This window comes from Simochromis diagramma, unplaced genomic scaffold (assembly GCF_900408965.1).
Source record: "Simochromis diagramma unplaced genomic scaffold, fSimDia1.1 OVJJ01000602.1, whole genome shotgun sequence".
Classification (NCBI taxonomy): domain Eukaryota; kingdom Metazoa; phylum Chordata; class Actinopteri; order Cichliformes; family Cichlidae; genus Simochromis; species Simochromis diagramma.
In genome coordinates, this window is record NW_024387040.1 from 8,707,613 (window position 1) to 8,734,503 (window position 26,891).

Genomic DNA, 26,891 nt, shown 5'->3' on the forward strand with positions numbered 1-26,891 from the left:
TATGCAAAAAAAATCAAATACTTTTTACAGGGCTGTAAAATATGATTTGAGATATTCTATATTCTATAGCAATTTATAATCCAGTCACACTATTAAGCATTAGTGAGGTGATGTCCTTTAGAAATACACCTATGTTTACCCATCTGTTACTGTAACACCATGTACACCTATCACTGCAGCACATGGTGTTACCACCCGACTCAGAAGCTGCAACAAAAGTATGGAGACTGACACCAGAGTTTCAAAAACAATAGGTTTGATTTTAAATTATTTTAAATTACATAGGTTTACATGGATTGACGTACAATAAAAAGTAGCATTCATCTAAAAAGCTCCAACGCATTTTCTTAACTGCAGCATTATATTTGACTCTGTTTTAGTTTTCAGCACAAAAGCCTTTTGCATATTCTGAAAAGACAAATAACTGAGTGGTTAAATGAACTGCGTAGAATAAATGGTTAATAAAAGCCAGAGATTTTTAGAGATAAAAACTGATCTAAAATCCTGGCTTCAGCCCAGCATGAGGACAGATGGGTTTATGCAGCCTGCTCTCTACATAAAGCAGAATCTTGTCATGGCTGAAGAAGTGCAGTGATTGCTTTTTATAATTTAGATTCAGTTTAGTTAACAGTCACTTAATCGAATTTTACTTCTCCTGATTTGCCCTCCATTGGGCTCAGCATCCCCTGGGGGTCTGCTGCTAGGCCCCGGCGTTTTTAAATAGAGCGCCGCTGCCCTCTGGTGGATTCAAGTGGTGCTGAACACAGTGGGAGCACACTAGGTGCAGATGTTGATTTGGATCTTCCAGATGTTTGATTAAATTAGTCAGGGCTGTGACGTCTACAGCATCTTAATATCTGCCACCACTGACTCCAGAATCCAAAAATGCACCCAGTAAAATAAATGCATTACCAACCAGATTATGAGTGATACAGGCAACGATTTAAGAATATATTACGTTTCTTCATAATTCAATTCAACAGAAATTGACCCAATCGCAGAAACTTTATTGATTATATACCAGCAGCATTTCATTGCCTCCAAAAACAAAAACCCCCCATGAATAATAATTTACAAGAATCTCTGTTTATTATCTGTGCCACGCAATAGACTTCCTGCCCCATCTGTCAAGAAGAAGCCATTGCTGTAACAGACAGCGCACATTGTGTTCTGGCAGTTAATGCATGGACGCAGAAAAATCTTTTCACACTTGCAGGAAACGCATGCGCATAGAGGAAACCAACTGGTTTGTGTCAAGCCGAGGCAGACGGACGTGATCGAGCCAAAAATCACCTGTATTCTGGCATTCATGGTGACACAGTGAGTACACATTTATATTTTTATAACAGTGAGAGCGTCTTAAAAACGACTGAAAGCACGACTGTTTGTGCAGTTTTTCTTCTTCTTCTTCTTTTCTTTTTTGGAAAATAAGGCGGGTAGTTACAGGGTCCAGTGAGGCTGAAGCATTCTTATCTGGATGTTCCTCCAGCAACCAGGAATATTAGAATTAATTTCTAGACAATTCGTGCACACTGTCATCCGTGCTAAAATAAAATCATCGATCATTAAACGAACCTAGATATTAGCAGATCTGCTGCTTCTTTTTGCCTCTAAAGGGAGAGAGAATAATGTGAGTGGACGCGAAATTATCAGTATTTCTGATCATAATGATTGCATTATGTTCCTATAAATGGCTGCTTGCTGTAGGGAGACTGTTTTCCTTGTATCGTGTATCCTCCCGAGGATGCGATTGCTGCGGTCCAGGAGTAACGCCTTGTCGCTATCATTACTGCTCATCCCTCACAGACGGAGAGGGGAGATGAGGGAGAGAGGGGGGGAACGGGGGGGGGGGGGGGGGTTGTTGCTCATCACATTGGGTTTTGTTACATTCAGCATAATCCAGCAAACCCTTGATTAAAAAAAATCCACTGGCTTCTCGAGCTGTTTGCATTCATATATTTATATATTTCATGTCGATTGCTGTTGCATTGTGCAAAAGTTGACCTCTCGCTTGCAGATCGTGAAGTGTTCGCGCATTCCGCAAGACACGTTTATTCACCTCAGGTAGTTTCAATTTAGCAAGCACGGATTTCAGCACGAGATTTCCGTATCATTTAGGCTTGAGTCGCTTTTTTTCCTCCTCTCAATCCTCCTTAGAGCTGCGCGCCGGCTGTCAGATCTCTAATCTCTTGCGATTTCTTGGACTGTGATGTTTTGCGTGTGATGCTTCCGCTTAATGCGGTAATGATCTTCCAGTGAAACCTCTCCTACCACCATCACCACCACCCTGCTTTCCGCGCAGCTCTCTCACTGTGGTCTTCTGCTTTCAGCCCATGGGCTCAGAGCGGGAGGAGATGCGTAAGAGACAGATGCAGGTTCATCAAGAAGCAGCTGCCAGTGTCCTCCAAGCGCGCCACAGAATGGGAAACACCCCCACCAACGCCTCAAATGCCTGCTGCTTCTGCTGGTGCTGCTGCTGTAGCTGTTCCTGGTAAGGAGAAACACTCCACTGAATCCCACACATCCACACACAGATTTATACACTGATGACTTAAGTCCTCTCATTAATTACATTTCCTTAAATTTCACGGGTTCATGAGTTTTGCATGAGTTGCTAGCTGTTGTTGTGTGGCCGAGATGAATCCTGAACTCACTCAAAATTGGTCCAGCAGGACTGATTGGTGTCAGCTGTAGCTAATTTCACAGCTAATAAGACTGTGGGACTTAAGCAAGCAGCGGGCATATGGCATGCGTGTGTACAAGGAGCAAGATGTCAAAGGGTGTGACTACGTACAATTCGGGAGGGAGGGTGTCGTTTGCAGCTGGTTGGGGGCTGCACGCAGTGAAAGCAGATAGTGAAGGGGAGGGTAGTTGCCTTCTTCAGCTAGTGTAGGGCTGGGCATAGGAATGCAAGGTGCTGTTGTTGCTCCTGAGTGAGCTGCTGCTTTGAGTGCCATTGTCTCCACGCATTATTCTATGTCTCTGCCACAGCCCCACTCAAGTGGATCTTGTTTTTGAGCAATTTTAGTATCTCTGTTTTGCTTTCATGTCTCCCACTGATCACCAATTGTTATTTTTACTTCCAAAACACGTGTTTAAGGCACCAAAGTGGCCTTAAACTAAATCACTTTAGTTGCCACAGAAAGGAGTGCGCCACGCTCGAAAAACGCTGAACAACCCTGCCCAGTGAACTGCACTAAAGCGTAGCCAGAACGTACAGTGTTGTATTTTATCTACACCTAAGTAAAACTAAAGAAGAAAAAATACAATTAGAAATCTAAAACAGAATGCAAGCACAACTACACAACTATAGCAATGCATAATAGATAGCAATAAGACTAAAAGGACAGTTCTTTTAAAAGCAATGAAATATGCACAGGAAATGAAACCGGTCTTAAAAAGAAATAAAAATATGCAGCAGTTTCCTTGAATTTCCTGTTCAAGTTAAAAACAAGAATATGACAAACAAAATAAAGCACTCATGCTCTATAATAAGATGGCGAGTATGACAAAATGTGTTACATGTAGCCTGTCAAGAGGCATGAGGGAAGGGAGAGGTTCAGCTGATAAGCACCTGATGGAAAAAAAAACACCCAAACCTTAAAGTGTTCTGGTTTCGTGACCTCACAATGCCAATGTTTACGGTTTTTGGCAATGCTATCACATAGATTTCACAGACTATAATAGCATTTTTGTCATTTATGATAGATTAAACAGAAAAATCTACCGATGTAACACTGAGTTTATTGATTGCTGAGTAAGTGGCCCATGAAAACAACCAGTCATCACATTAATCCAGTGTTTTCACAACTCATTTCCCAACAGAGCTGCAGGATTCTCGAAATGCGATTCAGGATCCCTAGAGCTCTGCAACCAATAAGATTGTTGTATTACTAAAATGGGTATATCTACAGATAGGGACAGTACTGTGCAAAGTCTTGAGCCAGCCCTCATGGCTGTATAGCTTCCTCGGAAAATGGGAATTGGGTGCATGTGTTACTGAAATATGTGCAAACATACATGGAAACACAGTATATAAGACAAAAACTGAGTTTGTACAATTTTGATGAGCTTGACAGTTATTATTTGGTATGAACACCTTTATTCTTCAACACAGCCTGCACTATTTAGACAAGCTTCCTTGTAATTTCTTTAAGTAGTCTTCAGAATAGTTCTCCAGGCTTCTTGAAGGCCATTCAAAGCTCTTCTTTGGACTTTAGCTGCCTTTTGTTGTGTTTTCTGTCAAGATGACCCCACCCTGCTTCAGTAATGTTGTGGTCCAGGCTACTGGGAGGCCAATCCATGATCACAGACAACCACTTTGTGTTTTTTGTTTTGTCCAGGTATGCTTTTACTGCATTAGGAGTGTGTTTGTGATCATTTTAATACTGAAAAATCAAGCCATTGCCATTCAAATGTGATTCAGATGGTGGATCAAATCTGATGGTAATGTTTGGTGTTCATATTTCCATCAGCCTCGATGCCAACACCTCTGGCTGATGTTCTAAAAGAGGACTTTTTGTGCAGTAGCATGAGCTTAATGTTTTTAACTCTGAAGCTATGGAAACTCTCATATGATTTTGAGCCATCACATCACATGTCTGGAGTATTTTCCTTGAAAAGTTTTAGAATGCAAATAGTGCTGAGCATAAGAGTACAAATGGTAGTGAAGGTGTATATTCAGTTTGTTATTAGGACTATTTTGTCCTCTGTAAGTGGTCCCTGCTCCCAAAAAAGCTTCCACAAACAGCAAATCATGAACAAAGTGGTCATTACAAGTTCCCAAAGCAAAAGATTACGCCGCCAACTGTCTTGGTTTGTCCAAACAATGATTTTTAATTTGCAGAGACGTAAACCAGAAAACGTTAAATCAAATAAAAATCTAATAGTTTCCGTCTGGAATAAAATGAGACGTATGTTGTAGTAACAGCTCAACAACAGATGCACCTCCCTTTTGACTCCAACCTCTCATTCATTTACCAGCAGCACCATCCACACAGCAACCCAGAAAAACATAAACTCAGTGGCCCCGTGACCGGCGCCGGCTCTCGTCGGACGGAGGCCTCAGGGGGGGTTAAACCTGTTTTGGAATTATCAGCTATTTGCTTTTGCTTCCTCTGAGGACAGCCGACCTGTTGTATGCAGAACGTGGTCGCGATAATTCACTCCGCTGGGGATGAGTAATACGTTTTTTATTCTACATCTGTATGACTTCAATTTAATTGTTGCACAGCTTCAAACACCACATTCCCAGGTGGGATGGCTCACAATGGACTCTCACCTGAACCAATTAGCCGACAGCCAGCTGCTACTTCAGGCAGAGAGAACGTTTTAATTCCACACAGGTGAGACTCACAGGATGAGCTGGACAGTTGACACACTATACTTTTTACGCAAACGTTCCCAGTGGATCAGCCTGAACGTGCTGTAAATGTTCTCTCATTTCAAATGAAGAAGAAACTATAGAATGCATAGTGCTCCTGCTACACTACACTGTTGGAAATCAGTGTTTGCAATAGACTTTTTGACTGAGGATTGCATGAAATTTAAAGTATTTCTGGGTTTTGATATTATCTCAGACTAGTGTCTACATATAGGGTATGTAGACACCAGCCCATTTTTAATGTGTACCATTTGGGATTGGCTTCTTTGTTTTATTTAAGGGAAGTCATGAGGCTAGACTGTATAATATTAAACCAATGGTTCCTCATGTTTTTGATTGTTTGCTGCTGGAGAAATTTTAAAGTCCATATAATGCATTTGGGGTATGTCACTTTCCCTGTGAATGTAAAGAGTTAGCAGAGTCATAATGTAATATCGAAAGGAGTTATACAAAGAAAAACACTGCTCTTGAACGCACACCATAAAAACATGGCCATCACAACCATCACATTGCTTTTGGCCTGTGCATTTTGAGGACTTAAGGTTAGTGTATTGGTCACCACCATGGTGGCTTTTTGGGAGCCAGAAGTAACTGTATCTGGACAAGAGGGTGGAGTGTTAAGTGATCAGCTAGTTCTAGCAAGCCTGGTTACAAGGCTCTAGCTATATGTGAAAAAGAAGATTTTCACAGGACTACATAGAGTCCTGTTGCTCCTGTGCTTGTGATCGTTGTCCTGTTGGATGAACCAAACGTGGGCCAAGCTTTAGCTGCTCAACAGATGGCCTCACATTTGACTCTAGAATACTTTTGGTATGCAGGGGAGATTGCGGTCAAACCAATGACTGCATAGTGCATAGAGTTGTGTGAAAAGTTTGGATCTACTAATAAGCGGTTTGAATGTCACAGATCCATTGCATACATTGTTTAACTGTCTTCATGATGTGAGAACCTGGCTATCTCAAAACTCTCTAATCTTGAATGACAGTAAAACTGAAGTTATTGTCTTTGACAGCCATATTCCATTGAACCAACTAACTGTTACCCTTGGCCCACTTGCTAGCTACCTCTCCCACGTTGTAAGACTCCCTATTGCCATTCGCTCTCCTGAGACTGTTCAGTCTTTTAAATCTCATTTAAAGACCCATCTTTTTACTCTGGCTTTGATGTAAGATAGTTTAATTTCATTTGGTTGGTTTCTATGTTTGTCTCGTCTTGCGTTGTATTTCTCTTATTTTTATTTCCTAATTTGTGAAGCACTTTGATCAAAACTGTTGTTTTTAAATTTGCTATATAAATACATTTTGATTTGATTTGAAGCCCAAAGTAAAAGGAAAAAATTACTACAGTTTAACTCGGCAAAGCTGAAGCACAAACATCTTGGATGGCTACACCTCACAGACATGACATTAGTGACATTAGTCATCATGACATTAGTCAGATAATCTATTTTCCACAAAAGTACAACCGCGGTGCAGTGCATTGACTTTTGGACAGCTGTGAATCTGCACAGCTAGGCTGCTAATACCAGTATCCTGAACAATGGGTTTTACATATTAAAAAAATACCAGATTATAAACGTATTTTTTCATGCTCTAAATTTGGGCATTTTAACACAGAAGTCTGTGGGTATTGACTCTATTATGGAGCCAGCCTCAAGTGGCCACTAGAGGAAATGCAGTTTTCGGCTCCAGAGGTTGCTACTTGCATCATCATGTAACATATTTACACAATGTCTGCTTTGAGGCTAGCTGGTACACCTGCAAACAAATTATGAGCAGTCGGCCATTGTTTCTAAATTGTTTAGCCACAAGCAAAATGTTTAAAATGTTCTCTTATTGGCTGTAAGGACAAATACAGTCGTGATGCACGTCACAGCGACTGAGGAACGAATGCATTACTTTTAATCCTGATGGTAATGTCAGCACACTGCATGGCTAATGTAGCTACGGATCCCATTAGTTCTGATCGTAGGCCCAGTGTGACACAAACTCAAACAACAGCAGGTGTTTTCATGTCTCCTTAAGGGCCTCCACATGTATTTTGCCATGCATTGAATTATAACATGTATTTATTCTGTCTGATAACAAATGGTCACATTAGAAGATTTTCCAATTTTGAATGTCTAGCTCAAGCTGCAGGGTGAAAAACTGAAAACCGGGTGACAAACTGCTTTAAAAACATTCATGATCAAAACGTCAAAGCTCTCCGTGTTATTTGTCTTTCAGTTTGACTGTTAGAAACGAAGACGAAACAATACAAAGGTCCACGTTTGAGAGCAGGACGGACAAAACCACTAATTGCGAAGAAAGGTGAGAAACAGTTCAGCGATACAGAATCTGTGACATTGCTGTGGAAATTCGGTGACATGCCAACGCATCCATTATTCTTTTATTTTCCAGCCCAAAGCCTACTCTGGAAGACACTCGCTCCTGGGCGATGTCATTTGAAAGGGTGATGAAAAGTGCAGCCGGGCGAAGCTGCTTCAGGCAGTTCCTGAGAACAGAGTTCAGCGAGGAGAACATGATGTTCTGGCTCGCCTGCGAGGAGCTCAAAAAGGAGACGAACAAGACTGTGGTGGAGGAGAAAGTCCGCCAGATCTATGAGGACTTCATCTCCATCCTTTCCCCTAAAGAGGTGAGTAAATAATACTTAGAATGATCATATCTAAGTTTATCAACAGAACATCATAAATGTGTTCTCTAGCCTTGATCTTCTCAGATATGTTATGATAAGTTGTCATTTTTAAAATATCAAAACATTTTTCATAATCTGCAGATTAGCTTATTGTAAATAAATTTTGGATGAAAGAATAATCAGCTCAGTTTCTTTATCCCAAGTAGCAACCATATTATCACATATGTTTTACTACAGTTCAAATGCTGACAATCAACACATTCTCACTCCTGAGGTGTAATATTGCAGATTGCTTTTGCTGCATTGCAGGCAGCTTTTATGTTCCTTTCTTTTAGCTCTAAGATCAACTTCACCAAAAGTCTCACAGTGGCTGTTTTAGGGTGTAGAGTGTATATAGAGTCAGGGTGTCAAAGTATAACAGCACTGACAACAAGTGGAGTATTATAAATATCATGTTAATGACAGGCTGCAAGAACAGTATTGTTAATAACCCACCAACAGCAAGTGTAGCTACCAGTAACATAAACCAGCCAACAGCCATAAAAAAAGGAAAAAAGACTAGCTAGAGACCACTAAACAACATATAAAAGGCATGTGAACTGACAGGTTGAAGTCGCCTTACTAATTTATGGATTATGTCAAAAGAAGGCATGTAAGTAGATATTTTTGAGTCAAAAGTGGTTAAAGCAGTAATTTTACATTTTCAAGCTGGTAGCAGGAAGCCTCGTTGATATATACTCACTGGCTACTCCATTAGTTACATGTTGCTAGTACCAGGCTGGACCCCTTATGCCTACAGAACTGCCTTCATTCATCATAGCACAGACTCAACAAGGTGCTGGAATCATTCCTCTGAGATTTTGTTCCATAATGACACAACAGCATCAAACAGTTGCTGTATTGTATTGAGATCTGGTCACCTTGGAATCTATTGCCATGTTCAAAAGACCAGTTTCTGATGATTTGAACACTGTGGTCATGAAGAGATGGGCGTGGTCAGCATCAGTACCCAGGTAGGCTGTGGTGTTTACACGACACTCAGTTGGTATTAAGAGACTGAAAGTGTGCCATGAAAATATCCCACACATTATTAAACCAGAAGCCTGAACCGCTGATAGAAGGCAACAGAAATCTAAATCTTTTTTTGTCCAGTCTTGGTGAGCCTGTGTGAACTGTAGTATCAGTTTCCTGTTCTTAGAGGACATCAGATCACTCGGAGTGGTCTTCAGCTGGTGTAGGCCATCTGCTTCAAGATTCAGCATGTTGTTTATTCACTCTTCTGTATATCTTTCTTATAACAAGCAGTTATTTGAGCTTCTGTCGCCTTCTTGCCAGCTTAAAGCAGGCTGACCGTTCTCTGAGCTCTGGCATCAACAAGGCTTTTTCACCCAGAGAACTGAGGCTCACAGGATATTTCCTCTTTTTCTCTTTTCCACTCTGCTTAAACTCTAGAGATGGTTGTGTGGAGAAATCTCAGTAGATCTGCAGTTAAAATATTTAGACCAGTCCAACTGGAACATTCACTTAAATCACATTTATTCTCTGTTCTGATGCTCAGTTGGAACTTCAGCAGGTCATCTCGACCACGTCGACATGCCTAAATGTATTGAGTTGGTGCCGTGTGATTGGCTAATAAGGCATTTGCAGTAACGAGCAGTTAAACAAGCATCTGAAAGTGTCACGCAGAGTATAAAATCCTCGTGTGGAAGTTGTTCTGTCTTTTTATATGTGCATTATTTAATCCATCATCCGTGCTATTGAACATTCTTCTGTCTCCTCGTCCTCTCCAGGTCAGTCTGGATTCACGCGTCCGAGAAGTGATAAACCGCAATATGCTTGAGCCGACCTCGCACACGTTCGACGATGCTCAGCAGCAGATCTACACGCTGATGCAGAGAGACTCGTACCCCCGCTTTATAAACTCATCTGCGTACGCAGATCTGCTGAAGAGCCTGGAGGAGTCTCAGTCTCCCTCTGAGCCATAGACTCTCCACTGCCACACAATGCTTTCTAGCGCATGCGTCCCACCCGAAGGAATTTCGTGTTCATGTTGGAGTCCTGCTATTTAAAGAAAGACAGACGTGAAAATGAACACTACTTATCCAGCTGTAACTGCTGTTTATTTACCCACGATTAGCTTACCAAAACCTTTGGAGCAAACAAGAACAAATGCTCGGTTCAGCATCAGTTACTTGTCTAAAACATATCTATATTTTTATATACTCCCTAACGCTTGACATTGCACTTTTCTACCTTGTTTAATGAGGGAACGCATGTATCTGTGAGCACTGCATTTGTATTTAGGTATATTGTGAGCCTTAATGCATATCCAGTTCTTGTAGAAAGTAGTAGTTTTTATTTAACGGTAAAATTAAGAAGAAGGAAAGTGCCTTGGAATAAGATCTTCTACACTAGCACCTTTGGTCTAAAACGAATGGTGCGACAATGACTTCACACGTTGGTGCTTTTAGCTCTTCTCAAAGATCAAAGTTTTTACAACTTGATGAGCTGATACCCAGAAATAGATCTTGTCTTTGTGTTTCAATACTGTGATACTAGTCTATATTTAATTTAAGCAAAACAGGGAAAAACAAACTGAATACATGACCATGACCACTGATATATTTGTGTATTTAAAAATTTGTGTGAAATAACTATATGAATTCTCACATAAATAAAGCACAATCATACGTTGCTTCTCCTGTCATGTGTCATGAACATTCACAGTAGAGTCTATGCTTTCACCTTCTTATGTATTGCACATGTAGTACTGTAGTTTTTGCAGTGTGTTAAGAACAGTTTTCAGAAACGACTTACACTTTAGGACAGCCAACAACATATTGGCTGTCCTACTTAATCAGGTAAGAAGGCTGATGAAATCCCAGGTGCTAATATTGTATCTAGAATTATGTAAACCCAAATGCAGGAGGAGAGGAATGAAAGAAAGCAGAAGAGAAACTACATGTGTTTAAATGAGAGGGGGGCAGGTGAAAAAGTGAAGGGGGGTGATTTTAAATGCCTGGGATCAACCATCCAAAGCAATGAACAGTGCACGAGAGAAGTGAAAGAGAGTAAAGTCTGGGTGGAACGGGTGGAGACCAGAGTCAGGGGTGATTTATAAAAGATGGCTAGAGATAAGAGTCAAAGGGAAGGTTTATAATATGCTAGTGCTATGATGGTTTGGAGATTGTGGCTCTGATAAAAAGACGAGAGGCCGAGCTAAAGATTTTCACTGGGAGTGGCCAGAGTGGACAGGAGTAGAAATGAGTATATCAGAGGGAGTTTGGAGACAAAGTCTAGGAGGCAATGCTGAGATGGTTTGGTCATGTCCAGAGGAAGGATAGTGGATATGTTTGACCAAGAATGCTGAATATGCTAGACAGGAGGAAAAGACCTCAGAGAAGATTCATGGATGAAGGGGAAAGAGGACATGCAGGGGGTTGGTGTGACAGAGGACGCTGGGATAGGGGGAGATGGAGGCAGATGATTCAATGTGGTGACCACTAAAGGGAGGAAAAAAGAAATCTGAGAAGCTGGCAGCAATAAATATTTGACCTTTTAGCTTGGCGATGTGCCTTAATTAATAATTCATCACCAGACCAGAGCTACATTAATGAAAAAGAAAAACATTTAACAACAGGCCATTTATTGTGAGAGAGTAGGTATTAAACCATGAAATGTAGCCCTAGTTGTTATAATACATACAATTCCTGCAAGAAATGGCTCGTCTCAATGAAAAGTAGCTTCACAATCAAGCAACTACTGTTAGTTACTCTACTGTAACACTGAGGGTTGTGTGTGGCTCCAGGTCAGTATGCAGCATCAGTACAGTCATGCCTCTTGCAGGCTGACAGCCCCGTTCTTATCTATGAGTAGCAGCAGGTTTCTTTTTTTTTTTTTCCTTTGTTTTATTTTTTAATTAAGTAAGTCAGTGGTCCTCGAGTCCGTGTAGTCTCACTGGAGTCAAGCTCAAAGGACTCTGTTGATGTTGATCAGGTGAGCGGACACACTCGTGTTCATTCGTCGCTGATAGGAGGAAGCTGCTTTTCTATGAATCGCTTGACATCCACCATTTCCTGTAAATACACAAAAAGATGCAAAAAGCATTTCAGACGGCGCTCCACGGTCAAATGTGCCTTTTTTTTTTTTTTCTTATTCCCACCCTCACCTCTGGACACGCGCTGTGAGGTAGACCACGGTATGACTTGAAGGTAATGTTGGCAGGATTGATGAGACCTTTCATCTTCTCTGCTGTCTGGATGCCGAATGCGTAGGGAACCAGGGGATCGGCATCCCCGTGGCACTGCAGGACATGCATGTCCTTGTTAGCACTGTTGGCAGCCGCCTGAGAATAGAACAGATTAGGATTATTTTTATTATCTGATTATGAGTGAATGTGAGCTGGCTGTGGGATATCCCGGTAGTGTAATCCAATTGAAGGAGTAGTTTGCTAAAATAAATAAATAAATAAATTAAAAATTTGAAGCATTACATGTGTATATATACAGTGCTTACTAAATGTATTAGACATCAACCCAAAGTAAAATAAAACCCCACTCATATATGTGCTTATTATTAACCGGTCCAAAAGGAAATACTTGCATTCACAACTTTATGAAGTGTCAATTATCAAAAATTTTAAGAACTACAAATTTCAGGTGGATCTGTCTAAAAGTGTAGGTTGCACCCTCAGAAATGTTTCTACCTGAGGGAAGGATTTGTGGAGAGGAAGCCAGCAGCTGAGAGCGACCACACCGGCAAGTTTCTGTTGAGTCGTCAGAGCCGTGTAAAGAGACAACGCTCCACCCTGGGGAAAAAAAAAACCACACACAAAAAAAACATCATTCTCACAAAGATACTAAACCTAACACCAACAGATTACAACTACACATCAACACAACCTCAGCTTGAGGACAGCACTTGATTAATCCACACTTGATTGATTTAAACAGTCCAGTTTTTATAGCAAAACCTAAGTGTGTGTCAGTTTTCTTTGGATAAACGACTGAACAGACTTTTAAATCTATGGGATAATCCACAGGTGGGAGCTAACGGCCACATACCCAACTAAATAAAGAATAAACAACTCCCAGTGCAAGTATGACAGCTCCAAGAAAACACAAGTAACTCATCTAAGTCAGAACGTTTGTGACACTACAGGCCTTTCTCACTGTTAGAGGATACAAATACAAAGAATGTGGTTGTAGAGGAAACATGACAAATACACTTCTTCATTAATACACATTTGTCAGTCAAATAAAGGGAATTCACATTTACATACAAGGCTCATTTAGCAGTGTCAAAACATGAGTATGTTTGCATGATTAAAGGCTCTAGTCCTCTTTTGTTCTTTCAAAATAATTTACTTGGAAATAAATTATTTGTATTTTAAGTGCCTAAAGTACATGAAAACAGCGCCTAGTTGTTTTTTGTGTTTTTCTTTCCTAAATTTAAGATGTGCCTGGACACAAAATACATCCATAATTTAAATCAAGTTAATCTTTTCAGTTATCATGCTGTTTGATATCAACTGAAAGAAACAGATTAGCAAAAAAATAGTCCTGCGCATAAGCATAAGAACAAATTGTTCAATTTTTAGTTCGTTTTTGTATAGATTACACAAACAGTTATTAAGCTTTAGATACGGTACATCTGTTTAACCTATTTTCAGTCTATGTTAGATGGCTGCTGTTGTATTAACTGCTTACAGCATAATAATACACTATATAATAACTGCCTCCTACTATGGCTCCATGGCTTAGTTATGTACACATTCAACTAAAAGGAGACACAAATCCCTTTGGGGTTGCATCAGGAAGGGCATCCGGTGTAAAATATCAGCCAAATCAAACATTAGGAGTGACCCAATGTGGCGACCTTGTGCATGAGGGAGCAACCAAAAGTAGCTTTAATATTTCCTTGATAAGTGCTTACTATTAACGGACCCAAAGACGTGGTTTGTATGATTATACTCACCTTCCTCACTGCACATTTGCAGTTGAAAGAAAACATCACCTAGCATCAAGCGTTTTTTCAAGATTAAAGTTGTACGCAGCGACTGGTGCTGTTACTCCAGGTCGAAGGAGTACATATTTTATTAGAACTGAGTGTAGCTTTTTGTCTGCCTGGATAAATATGACTGAAAAGGAAGTGCTGTTCATATTCTTTTAGTGTTTCTCATGGCTGTGAATTTCTTTCCAACTTAACTTTAAAAATCTGTAAATATCTTGTCCTTGAAACAAAAAAAAATTTAATGCACAACCTTTCCACATTTTTTCTCATCAATTTGACACATTTCTCTGGTAAATCTGCTGTTTTCTTCCTATGAAATCACCAGTTTTTCTCTCAGTTTTCTCTTATGTAAGTAAACTTAAAAGAAAAAATTTTCCGCAAGATGTTACCAGCCCTCACCCAGTGATTTTTTTTTTTTTACTTTCAGTGGCAGTAATGCGCCATCATAACACTGCCTGTAAATCACACACACAAAATACAAGGTTATATAACATATCATTCCTGCACATCCCACACTTACCTGCGAAAATCCGCCCAGGATAATCCTGTGTGAAGGTATCCCATTCTTCACTTCTTGGTCTATCAAAGCTTTAACTGAAATGAAATTAAGGAAACCCCTTATGTTTGAATATGACTAAAGAAAAGGCCTGAAAAGGATCAAAATCCTTCTTTCAACATACTGTTCTCTGACGCTCTCTTAATTCCAGCCTCGTCTTCATTTGCATTCGGGCTCAGCCCATAGATATCAAACCTGTAGAAAGGGAGCAGATACATGTGAGGCTCATCCGACATGCAACAGCCACACTCTCAATTGAAAAATGTTCCTTAACTGCGAGGCTTACCAAGAAGGCATGTTCATCCTCATGTTCAAAGTAACAGGCATGATGGGACTGTAATCAGTGGAAAAGAGTAACATTATGGCTTGCCCTAACTGCCCTACATGTGTCAACAGGTTTATACATTTTCACAGCCTTTAATACGGCATTCAAGTCTACATAAAGCGCTTACGGACTTTCTGAAACTTTCCCAAAACCTGCTTTTCCTCTTTTAACTGCTCTAAATACTTACGCATGTGGACAGATGTATTTCACATGTGGTATCCTGATGCCTGCGAAAGCTTCTGCCCAGCCATGTCTGTCATTTTGGACACAGTTATAGTTAAGGTGAAAGCAAAAGTGTCTTGGGTCCTAATGAACACCAATATTACACACAAGACGTAAACAAATCTCTCTACATACCCAGTGTCGCCAAGGCCATGCAGAAATATAACCTGTCAAAACAAACAACACCTATTCGCACATGCTGGTACAAACTAGGCTCTTTATTGTCTAATAACAGCTGCTTTTTTCACTAACATGTGAATGACCTGTGTCGCCTTGTTAACTCACCGCTGCAGTGGCTTTACGGGCAGCAGGCACAATGGCAGGTAAGGGCGCTGACATGTTATTGCCGCACATGCAGCGCTGAGGCAGCTGTTATGTCGGGAGAAGTTAGCTGTTCTTAGCTAATAACGGTGCCCCCCCTTTGTTGTCAATCCGTGTCGAGATTTGTCCAACTCTGCCGTTCAACTATAAAACAGCTGAAGGACAAAATACCGACCGACCATGGAGGTCAAAGTATCGCTGCCCCCTGTCCCTGCTGGCAGTCGTGAATTTCTTCTTAGAAGTTGAAATGTGATGTTAAAAACAACCACACCGACGGTTAGGGTTCTACTCGCTAAAGACAGGCACGCTTCGTAGTCCCGCCCCCTCCGCGTTTTGATTGGATGTCGTTAGCGGCCCGATTACAAATGCACATCAGCCATTGGGTGAGCGAAATGTCGATGAGCGACTCTTTGACGGCTGTTAAATCCTCCACAGCCCACTTCTGTATTTGAAAATTACAGACAATGTGACTGCACAGCTGAAGAAATACAATTCAGAATTTTATAAATAATACTAATAAAAAAAGAAGAACCTTTACATATTTAAACATAAGCTACTTCCAAGAACAATGATGATCTGCAGAGCTGTGGTAACTAGATTGGATTGTTCCAGAAAACATCCAAAAGAGCCAATACAGATCTGGAAAAAAAATGTTTTTGAGCGATGAAACCGAGGTGAATTTGTACCAGGATGATCACAACACAAAGTGTACCACATTATCTGTCAAGAATGGTGGGGGCAGTGTTATGTGTGGATATGTATGGCTGCCAGTGGAAATGGATCACTAGCGTTTATTGATGATGTAACTGCTGATAGAAGCAGCAGGATGAATTATGAAGTGTACAAATACTCTCTTCGCAGATTCAGCCAAATGCCGCAAAAGTGATTACTGATAACCCAAAGCAAGCTACAAAGGCAACTCAAGAGTTTTGTTTAGGTTTGAGTTTTAAGCAAAGAATACTCTTCGATAGTCAAGTCAGTCAACTGATCTCAACCCAACAGAACAGAGCATGCTTTTTTGGCTATGAAATGGAACAACTGGATGCAGAAACATCCACAAACAAGTAGCAACTGAAAGTGGCTCTACATGTTCTGACTTGGAAGACTTTTTTTTCCACACTGGATGCTATTCCTGATGCAACCCCAAGGTAATTTTTTCCTCCTCCCCAAGTCATTTTTCACTTTTTAGTCGTTGCACATATTGATTGTTTGATTTAAAATCCACAGTGGTGGTGTGCAGAGACAATACTACGGGAAAAGTTGTAAAAATAAATAAATAATGGTGAATGTTGAATGTTGAATATTAGTAAGAATTCTGGCAACGTTTGGCTTTTGCTTGGGACATTTTCAAAATATGTTAATTAATGTTATCGTGAGCCAGACCATTTTGGCTGTTTTCTAAATAATAAAAATTGCATATTAACACGGATTATTTTGGAAAACAGGAGCGCCAAACCTCCCAAATCTTTTATTTTGAAACGTAACAGCGTCAACGAGAAATACTTCCGCTGCCGTCTTTGTCACGTGACCTCTATGCCCTTGGTTTGCTACCTTTGACATGTGAGCGACCGAAACATGTCTTTCCCTAAGAAACCAGGCGGTAAAGCACTGGATGTTTTGGAGAACCTCCCGCGGATAACCTTAGCGAACCTACGGCCTGAACCAGGAGCCCGGCAAACGGTAAGTTTTAATCTCTCGTAAATTTTGTAGCTATCTGTGGCTAACGCAGCTAATGTCAGCTAAAGTAATCCAGCGGAGATAGTTGTTCTCATGAGGTTATGTGCAAGCAAGAGGAGATGGTCCTAAATGTTCCTGTGTCGCAGGAGAAACGCCGGGGCAGAGGGCAGTATGGTGGCAACAGGAGCGGCAGAGGACACAAAGGAGAGCGGCAGAGAGGGAACCGACCTCGGCTGGGCTTCGAGGGGGGGCAGACCCCCTTTTACCTGGCCATACCAAAATACGGATTCAATGAAGGGCACAGGTAAAGGCGTCAAATGCCTTTTATCTGTGAAGCTAACCGATGAATGCTTGCTTGAGTAAGAGGCACGCCGAATTTGCATAAATGACAGATGCACTTGGTTGCCATCAAGCTCGGATCAGAAAACACAAAGCTTTATTTATAACCTGTTTTATCTGTCAGTCAGTACACCTTATCTACACAGCACTACCCACACTGATCTCTTAATACCAGCTTTAGAGTCATGCTGTGGTAGCTGGACTGCCATTTGTGAGTGCACACCTGGAGTGACTGGTCTGCCACCGGCACCTTGTTCTGTTCATAGATGAGAGCACAGACTCCACTGAAGAACATCAGGCCCTCATGCGACATTCATGGAGTCTGACAGCCAGAAATGTGCCTGAGCACGCTGCAGGAGGTCATTTTGTAGAGCATGGGCAATGCTGCTCCTCTCCTTCTTGCACAAAAGATCAAATACTGCCCCATGTAATGTCCCATCCCCTTGTATGTCCTTCACAGTTTTGAAGGGAGGAGATATAAGGAGACTGTGGCGGGTGGCAGAGGAAACCTTCTCGCGATGTCACTTGCATATCTGTCATCTTGGAAGAGCTGGACTACCTGTTCAGCCTGAATGGACTGCAGTTACCATCTCATGCTGCCAGTAGCAATAAACAAAAGTTAGTCATGAGGGATAGGGAGAGAGCAAAGATGCAGGTGCACCTCGAATGAATTCACAGTGGTTTCCACTTCCTAACTGGACAGATTGATATCCCTGAAGTTTAACTCAGTTTGTGTTACGCTGCTATGATCGAGCGTTCCCTTCATTTTTCTGAGCAGTGCATATTGATTTGTACTTCTTCTTCCTCCTCAGTCGCCGTCCGCAGTACCACCCTCTGACGCTAAAACGGCTGCAGTACCTGATCGATCTGGGACGAGTCGACCCGACTCAGCCTATAGACCTGACCCAGCTCGTCAACGCCAGAGGAGTCACAATCCAGCCCCTGAAGCGCGACTATGGAGTCCAGCTTGTTGACGAGGTTTTTGATCTGTTCATCTGTTTCATAGAGATCAAATTAGGCAAAATTAGGAAGCTTGATTTTTCATCACAGCTGATTTTAAAATCATTTAACAATCATCTGAGGACAAACAGCTACTTCCTGGCGTATTTAGTGTCAACACAGAAACAAGACTTGAGAGACGTGATTATTGATGTTAAATAAATTATAAATGCTATGCTACAAACACCAGAGGATCTCCTTTCCATGGAAATTGAAAGTAAAAGGTTTCTTAATGGATAACCTGTTCATTTCCTTTATCTGTTTTATGAGCAGAACATCTTAAATATTGATGAGGAAAACACAGAAATGTATTTTCTCTGTCATCAGTAGAGCCTGTGAGCTGAAGACTTTATGCATAGCTGCTGCAAGACAAAGAAAACAATTTAAACAGCTTATAGTTTGACCAGCAAAGGTTTTATTCTGTAAGAATGGCTTTAAAATCACTGTGAGGTTATCCAATTGGTTAGAACTGAAGAATTTCAGTAGACATACCAGTAGGTGGCACCACATGACAGTGTTGTCACTGTGACAGTAACAGATTAAGATGCTGGTCTTGACTCCTCAGTATTTTTATTTAGGTTATTATTTTAGCCAGTTCTGACTAAAGCTCACGTGTTCGTCCTGTTCCAGGGCGCTGAGATTTTTGCTGCAAAAATCAACATTGAGGTTCAGAGAGCGACTGAAGGAGCCATAGCTGCTATTGAAAGGAACGGCGGGGTCATCACAACCAGTTTCTACGATCCCATAAGTCTCGGTAACTCATTAATGATTGATCTTATCCACTTGCCCAAGTCGATGTATTTTATTTTAAAATATTTTTTTAAAGTAAAAGGCCTGAAAATGTGCTCTCACTTTTTACAGATATCCTCATCAAGCCCGTCCCGTTTTTTGTCCGTGGGCAGCCGATCCCAAAGCGAATGTTGCCCGGGGAGAATATGCTCCCTTATTACACAAGTGCTGACAACCGGGGTTATTTGGCAGACCCGGACAAAATCCAGCAGGCCCGGCTAGCCCTGGCACAGAAGTATGGTTACATTCTGCCAGATATTTCAAAGGATGAACTGTATCACATGCTGGCCATGAGGAAGGATATACGACAGATCTTCTTTGGCCTTTCTCCAGGCTGGGTTGTTAACATGCCTGAGAAGAAGATCCTGAAACCAACTGATGAAAAACTGCTGAAATATTACAGCTCGTAGGTGTTAGGAGAAAAATACTGTTTATTTACAGGGAGCTGGGGGTGTTGAAAGCGTTTTCATTTTGTATGGAAAACTGTAGTCTGTGTGTTGCCATTAAACTTTATGTTGAAAAATATATTTTTCACTGTATTATCTTTTATTAATACAGTTAAATGTAGTCGATTTTATGCCACAAACCATATGATGAGTACTACTCGGTGGCCAACATCTGACGGCCTCGTGTCCAAGCACGACCGTGGCCCGTGCTGCATGATGGAAGGAACGTGAACTGTAACAGGTGAGGGGGAAATAAGGAAAATAAGATAACTCAAAGAATGAAAACAGGAAACAGATGCCTGGTGATGTGTGTTACTTGTGAAATGGGTTGCCTAGGCCCTAGAAGGGGAGTTTGAAATTAGTCACAGGCAGCTGTATCCTGGTGTGGACGTTCAAAAGATCCCTCCCCCTCCCCCTGTTTTGGAACACAATCACAGGCAAAAAACATACATACAACCTTGCCTCTGTATGCTTTGGAGACATGAAAGCCGAATCAAGACATCATTCATATCTAATAAAACTCAATGCATCCTGATGAGATTTCTATTTTGCCCCCTGTTCGCACTCTATAAATTAAGCCTGTGCCGGAGTGTAACCTCACTGGTTGCAGCTTCATCGCATCTCTCCTGAGCTCGCTATTACGCTCGTGTTTATTTTTTTGGAGTCGAAATGGCACACTCCCTATAAATAACTTGGTATTTTGCACAGATATTGTCTTGAGGGAGGCTGCCATAGAATTTGTGTTGTTATAAAAACACTTTATCAAAGGAAGCATATGCCTGTGCGTGTGTGCACCACCACGAGCTTTGTGTTTGTCTTAAACCCGCCCCCCACCCCCACTGCCACCTTAGTAAATGCAGGCAGATCTTAATTATGCAAGAATAGAAAAAGGACTGATGCAAAGTTTTCGTTAAGCGTTTATAAAAAAAAAAAAAAAAAAGATCATTTTTCAGGTGAGCTTCAGTGAAATAGTAAATTTTCACCCCGCGAGCCAAAGGTTTCACTTTGATGACTTTCCTTGTGGTTCCCTGAGTGTTTTCCTGAATCCTCAAGTATCCAATACGGCCGGTGGATACATACACAGCCGGCCCTGCCAGGAAAACCTGCCCAAATCCTTAAAGCATAATACTTTAAATAAATCACGCCACAGGAAAGAAACAGCACAATCATTGTTTATGGCAGAACTACAGCTCTTATCTTCAAAGCAGCAGATCCTTTTGAATTTGTATCAGGTCTCAGACGAGCAACAGAGAGAAAAGGAGCGAGCTAAACAATTTTTTTTTTTTGTTATGTGCAAAGAGGCACAAACATCAGCCCTGTGAGCGTGTGGCTGCCTGAAGGTTTGCACAGAAGAATGACAAAGTGGAATCAAGTATTTTCCTCAATCAGCTGGCTAAAAAGATTTGTTTCAGACTGGCGTTTTGTGTCTGGTTTCTGCTCCAAATAATCTAATGTCTGAGTCTAACCAGTTCACACTGTTTAAATAAACATTCAGACAGTGTTGTCGGTGCTGAGCACGGCAGATCGATTTGATTATCTGCTGCCTTGAATGAGCCGTTTAAGACAGACGCTGTGCATGGCTGTGTCTCGCAAGTCTCAGGCCAGTGTCAGATAATAATCAGGGCTAATTACAGTTAAATGCACGACTCCTTCTCCACTGTGTGCCGGGCACAGGTGTGAGGCGGAGGTCTGGGATCAAGTTTGGTTTCAAACCGTGGGACCGAGGACATCCAATGTCCAAAGCTCAGCTCTCTGGAAAGTAAAAGATGTCAACTCAGTCGTGTAAATAAGGCTCTTATCAGTGTAGGATACAATTCCTAATTTACAAAGAATGGAGCTGCTTCTGTGACGAGATCATAGCTTCGCCTCATTAGCCAGTCTCAGTCTGAGCAGCTCTGAATGACAGACAAATGAAATGAAGTTATAAAGCAGTTTAAGGAGGAAGGAGATAGACAGAGGAATTGGAGGCTGTGATTTAATACTGTGAACACGAGAACTGTTTAATTTACTCATTAGTGATTTTTTCTTACATTAATTAGTCACTTAGTGCAGAAAATAAAATAAGATTCGAAAATGCCACACACACACACACACATACACACAAGTCAACTGACAAGCAGAAGGCCTTTAAAAAGGCTTCCTCTAAAACATTAAATAATTTCCTCCTTTGCACTTTTTACAAGACAGTTTGTCCCATAAAAAATTATATTACTGGATTTTTATTCATGCTGTTTGTGCTTTTGCCGTACTCTCAGTTACACTGTGAAGTGCATGTCCTCTTTCATTAAAATCTTCACATTTCTAGATGCTGAAATAGCACTTTTTCTCCTTTTTCGGCACACTTGGGCGACAAAGTCTGCAGTTGCTACTTAAAGTAGTGCAGAAATTCTTCAACTTCCGTGGCCTCGCCTGGACACTCTGAACCACCCGGGCTCCCGAGTTTGTCTGAGCTGTGTTTGAAGTCTGGATGAGCTCTGCTTATTATCTCTGCTCAGAGGTGGGGGCATCATTGTACTCTGTTAATGAGGCCACATTAAGCCTGTCTACACCAGGGGGCATGTAATCCTCTCAGCTGGCTTGACGTTGGGCCAGCCGGGCAGGGCGCTGTTTACACGGGGAGTGTGGAGGCTGACGCTCGGGACCCTGCAGGCCTCATCTGCTGTTGAATTTGCTCAAACATGCGATTGAGAAGTGAAGCTGGAGGCGGGGGAACCAGACCACTGCATAGAATGGTGTCTGAGACTTGACAGAGTATATCTCAAGCTGGCCTGCTGTGCCCATACAATACTTCAACAATGCAATATAGCTTCTCGCCGCGAAGATCACGGTCACCTGAGACAACACTATCATATCCTCTTCACACCTTCCAGCTATAAAACAATGCAGCTCTTTATGAATGAGGCACTGTAAGGAAAGTCAATGGGATGACAGTGAAGCCGAGGCAGAATACAGTGCTGCAGTGTCAGAGGTCAAGACACGGGCCTCCTGCATTGCACCTCTGTGGCTTTGATCAGATTTCTCCTTTGGACAGAAGCCCGAAGAAAGCGTCTCCATGTCAGCAAACTTAAATCACTTTATATCCATAGTACAAGAAGAGCATGGGTGTTGGAGCACCTTCAGAGACGGAAAACTAGAGCCCACAAGCGGAAAACCACAAAACCAAAACCAAATGAGTGCATGCTCCACATCTAGTAAATATCCAACCAAGGCATCGTCCAGCGTTTCCAAGAGCCTGCTGGCCTGTCCCTTCATAAGGTAGCCCTCTGGTATTCCTACAGGTCCTGACTGCACAGCTCTACCTGTGCCAGCCTGATCATCACTGATCCAAAGTGGAGAAGGAGAGGAGTGTCCCATATATGAGTTCTGTCCAATACAATGGCACATTGTGATCAGAAAGCCACAGAGAACAATCCCTATTCAGAAAGCATAGTGCCCATTCAGTGGCAGCTCGCTGCTTGTTTGGCTATGATACAATGCACTGATACCCTACTGTCACCTCATAGATTAGGATTCATTAATAAAGCCAAACATAAAGGACTTTTAACACGTTTTCAAACATTTTTCAGCAAAGGAAAGCCCTGCTGGTGGTGGAGTTTGGAGTGGGTTATACAATAAAAGGACACACACACAGAGAGAGAAGTTGTCTAATATTTAGCCCTCTCAGTTCGCGCTGATAGTCAGCCGAAACTAACATTATTGTATTCACGCTGCGCCATTCAAGGTAATTGATTAAATCCATTAGCGCATTTCACAGCACGTTGGAGCATGCGTCCCGCTCTACCCCGCGGATGTGGATTCAACCTATAATTCTGACAAGCTGTGAAACAAGGACACCCCCACCTCCCCCACCACCAAATCACCAGTTATTCTGACGAGTAATTCGACTTTAAATCTGACATATAACCTCCACATTTGTCATGGGTTTTTTTTTAAAGTTTTTTTATTGGTTTCTTTACCAAAGCTACATACCAGCTTATCAGTTTCGACTCTTAGTTTTATATTTGGTCGCCAATAGTGGGAACACGGTTGAAACAACTCACCTTAATTACGTCTATTATTGAGTTTGCCTGCATGACACATTATTGATTTTCTTAAAGATCTCCATTTCACCTGATTGACTGCGACGTTAAAACAAAGTCCAAAGCAAAAGCAAATAAAAAACCTCCTATTACGGGCTCATTTCGAGGCTCACTGGAAAGCCCTTTAAAGTGGGGACTTGTGTTTTCAATATGTGTATTCTAGCAGAACTCGCCTTAAGATCAGTGCAAACCCTTGTGTATTAACCCTCTGTACTTTAAACAGCACCGTAGAACATTTACACTTTAAAGTTGCGCGTAAGTGACTCTGCTGAAGAGATAATGCAGAGCAGGTGCAGGTCTCACGGATGCACAGTATATTGCAGACTCAAAGTTGCAACTGTCTGCATAATGCACCTATTGTCTGTCTAATGCATGCCGTCAGTTGCAAAGACAGACATTCATGGAAACCGTAAAGGGGAAGCTAGCACCTGTAATGGCATCCAATTGCATTACAGCGGGAGCGCGAGCCTCCCGGGTTTCTGGGCTGGTCATTTCTATTCATTTAAAGTCACTTTTATCCCATTGTGTTTGTAAATGACTGCTGCTATCACTATAATGTCATTGCGTGGACTTAATTGGTGGCTATTTCCTTTTTTGTGTGTTATTGTAAAGAAACTGCGGTCCTGACAGTTTTCTTCGTTTACAAACTGTATAAAGTGTGAAGGAAAGCTTTAATATTCGCAGCAAATTAAATAAAATCTGTTCGTGTGTGTTGTGTGTTGGAATTAAATTAGGATAAAACTTTGTGAAGAAGGTGACACAGACAGTTTGAGCTGGAATTGGAGAGCGATGCGCCAACTGCAGTTTCTGTGCGTCTGAATGTCTGAGGATTTCAATCCACTTTTTTTCGGGGAGCCAGTCAGCCTGTCCCACTGTTTATTTCATCTTTTCGCTGAGACCGATAAGGTCGGGCAATTTCTCCTTCTTGCTGTCCCGCATAATGGCTCATCATGGGTCTTTGTGTGGGCCTATCAACGCTTTTCTCTGTATGCGTGTTCGCAAACATTTGCGAGCAGTAATCGCGTTATAAACGCGCCTTGATCACGTTTGATTCAGTCGTGTAAAATGAACTTTGATAAAGACAGTGGATGGCCGATAAGAGCTGAAAGACACAGTGTAATTAGTAACCAGCCTTGCCTCCTGAAAACTTTTGATGTGGGCTCATCAATTCCTTCCCTGGCCCTCAGGCACTATTGATCAAAAGGCGTGATTTGGTTTTACTAATGGGGGTTTAATAGGTGGGTCAGAGGAAAAAACAACGAGGTGTGTGTGCGCGCGTGCGTGTGCGTGTGTGTGTGTGTGTGTGTGTTTGTGTGTCTGTTTTGTCCATTTAAAGAGCGCAAAGCTCACGTGTTTGTATCTGAGTATGTTAACAAGTCTTAAACCTTTTTTGATTATGTAGAAGATATAAAAGTGTCACGTTTTCACCTCACAAACATAAATCCTGTCCCAGTGCAGAACCTCCATTGTGTCATCTACACGTGGATAAAGACACAAATTACGTTGACTTTGAGTTTATTCCGTTTGGCAATAAAACGGGTGAAACTTTATTTTTCTAATTAGATTAAAAAAAACTGTGGGGTATAGACAGACTCTACACGGACCCCAATCTGAAGTTTCGTAAAATCGTTGATTGGGTCGCCGGGTCACAGACCTGAGGACACACCTGGAATTCACACCTTAAATCCACTCCTCCTGGCCTCCCATTGGAGGAGCGCCCACATATATAACTCTTCATCATCAGGAGGATGACAGCCAGCAACAGAGCCATCTGCAAACATGTACTTCGGTCAGGACCCCGCAGATTTCCAGTTCTGCAGCTCCGTTTCGTGCAGCGAAGAGTTGCCAATCGCAGACGGAGACCAGATGGCCCAGGTGTGTTCCCCGAGTTCAGGGCCTTCCAGCCCGCTTTCGGTGAACTCGGACTCCAGCTGCACCAGCCCCGAACCCAAATCTGCTGCGGCACAGCAGAGGGTCAGGAGGCCCCTGAACGCCTTCATTATCTGGACCAAAGAGGAGCGCCGGCGACTGGCACAGCTCAACCCAGACCTGGAAAACACCGACCTGAGCAAAATACTAGGTAAAATAATAATCTGTGTCTTTTGTTTCTTAAATAACACAACATGTTTCAGAAATGGCCTCAAACCAGGATTTTATTTTATTAGTCAAAGGTCAGTTTTATCAAGCTAGTCAATGTATAGAGCTCTACTGCTGTGTTATTCTGCAGGGAAAGCCTGGAAAGCCATGTCCTTGGCTGAAAAACGTCCCTACATGAAGGAAGCTGAGCGTCTAAGAGTGCAGCACACCATTGACTATCCTAACTACAAGTACAAGCCACGCAGGAGGAAGCAGTTTAAGAAAAGCCCAAAGACTCCAGAAGCATCGACACCTTCATTTTGCAGCTCAGGCTTCAGACCCCCCTACAACCTCACCTACCTGCTCCAGAATCACCAGCAGCCTTTCCAAAATGCACACACCTTCCCAAACTCCTCAGCTAACTACACCTCTTGTCACAGCAGCTATGCAAACACCCCTGACTTCCCAGACCAAGCAAAAGAAGCCACAGCCCCAAATAATCCTATCATATACTCAAACCCTCCTGTGTACGCTGCACAGGCTCAAGGGTATTTTGACCCTCAGCAGGGCCACATGCAGGAAGGTTTCTCCAGTCCTGCAGCTCCCATTGGGAATCAGAGGGAGTTCAGGGTCTATGGAGGCCCCCAGTGCCTTCCTGGGCCATCCCTGGAGTTCTACTTAGAACGGGTTAAGGCTGACATGCTGTATGATCTGGATCGCAGCGAGTTTGAACAGTACCTGCGTCCAAGCCCCCAGAGGCCCGAGTCAGTGGATCCCAGCAGTTACTAAGAGCAAAGCAGCCACATACCCAGACGCTTGCTCTCATGAAACAGTTCAGAATGGCATATTTATTTAAATTATATTATATATCGTAGATCTTGAGTGTGTTGTCCTTCCATGTCATGTCATTAAAAATATAATGGAAATAATAATTAACAAATTCATTTTAATGATCATGTTGTTGTTGAGATCTTAAATTGAAAACAGTGATAGAAAACTATGATTATTTTTAATTAATTTAAAATAAAATAAT

The 26,891-nt window shown here is 41.8% G+C and overlaps 4 protein-coding genes across 5 annotated transcripts; 3 read left to right on the forward strand and 1 right to left on the reverse strand.

The window, feature by feature from the left end:
- Nucleotides 1-1,191: 1,191 nt before the first annotated feature.
- LOC120741337 (regulator of G-protein signaling 20) lies at nt 1,192-10,803 on the forward strand. Of its 2 annotated transcripts, XM_040044157.1 has the most exons (5): nt 1,192-1,320; nt 2,331-2,491; nt 7,609-7,692; nt 7,783-8,017; nt 9,808-10,803. In XM_040044157.1, exons 2-5 carry the CDS (start codon nt 2,334-2,336, stop codon nt 10,000-10,002), a joined length of 672 nt encoding a protein of 223 aa, XP_039900091.1. In that variant the 5' UTR covers nt 1,192-1,320; nt 2,331-2,333; the 3' UTR covers nt 10,003-10,803. The 2 variants fall into 2 exon arrangements, with proteins under 2 accessions (XP_039900091.1, XP_039900092.1); XM_040044158.1 differs by lacking the exons at nt 1,192-1,320; nt 2,331-2,491 and adding an exon at nt 4,280-5,345.
- Nucleotides 10,804-11,646: 843 nt separating this feature from the next.
- Nucleotides 11,647-15,784, reverse strand: lypla1 (lysophospholipase 1). The gene is made up of 9 exons (XM_040044156.1): nt 15,418-15,784; nt 15,268-15,299; nt 15,098-15,163; nt 14,872-14,919; nt 14,710-14,780; nt 14,550-14,623; nt 12,723-12,824; nt 12,186-12,362; nt 11,647-12,093 (listed from the first exon to the last, which is right to left on the reverse strand). The coding sequence occupies exons 1-9, from the start codon at nt 15,484-15,486 to the stop codon at nt 12,034-12,036; spliced, it is 699 nt and encodes a 232-aa protein (XP_039900090.1). The 5' UTR covers nt 15,487-15,784; the 3' UTR covers nt 11,647-12,033.
- A 1,167-nt stretch (nt 15,785-16,951) lies between these two features.
- mrpl15 (mitochondrial ribosomal protein L15) lies at nt 16,952-19,782 on the forward strand. The gene is made up of 5 exons (XM_040044155.1): nt 16,952-17,133; nt 17,277-17,434; nt 18,282-18,447; nt 19,099-19,222; nt 19,330-19,782. Exons 1-5 carry the CDS (start codon nt 17,029-17,031, stop codon nt 19,665-19,667), a joined length of 891 nt encoding a protein of 296 aa, XP_039900089.1. The 5' UTR covers nt 16,952-17,028; the 3' UTR covers nt 19,668-19,782.
- A 3,172-nt stretch (nt 19,783-22,954) lies between these two features.
- Nucleotides 22,955-26,686, forward strand: sox32 (SRY-box transcription factor 32). Its single transcript, XM_040044518.1, is given in 2 exon segments — nt 22,955-25,862; nt 26,010-26,686. Coding segments are annotated over 2 exon segments (978 nt in total). The 5' UTR covers nt 22,955-25,561.
- Nucleotides 26,687-26,891: the final 205 nt, after the last annotated feature.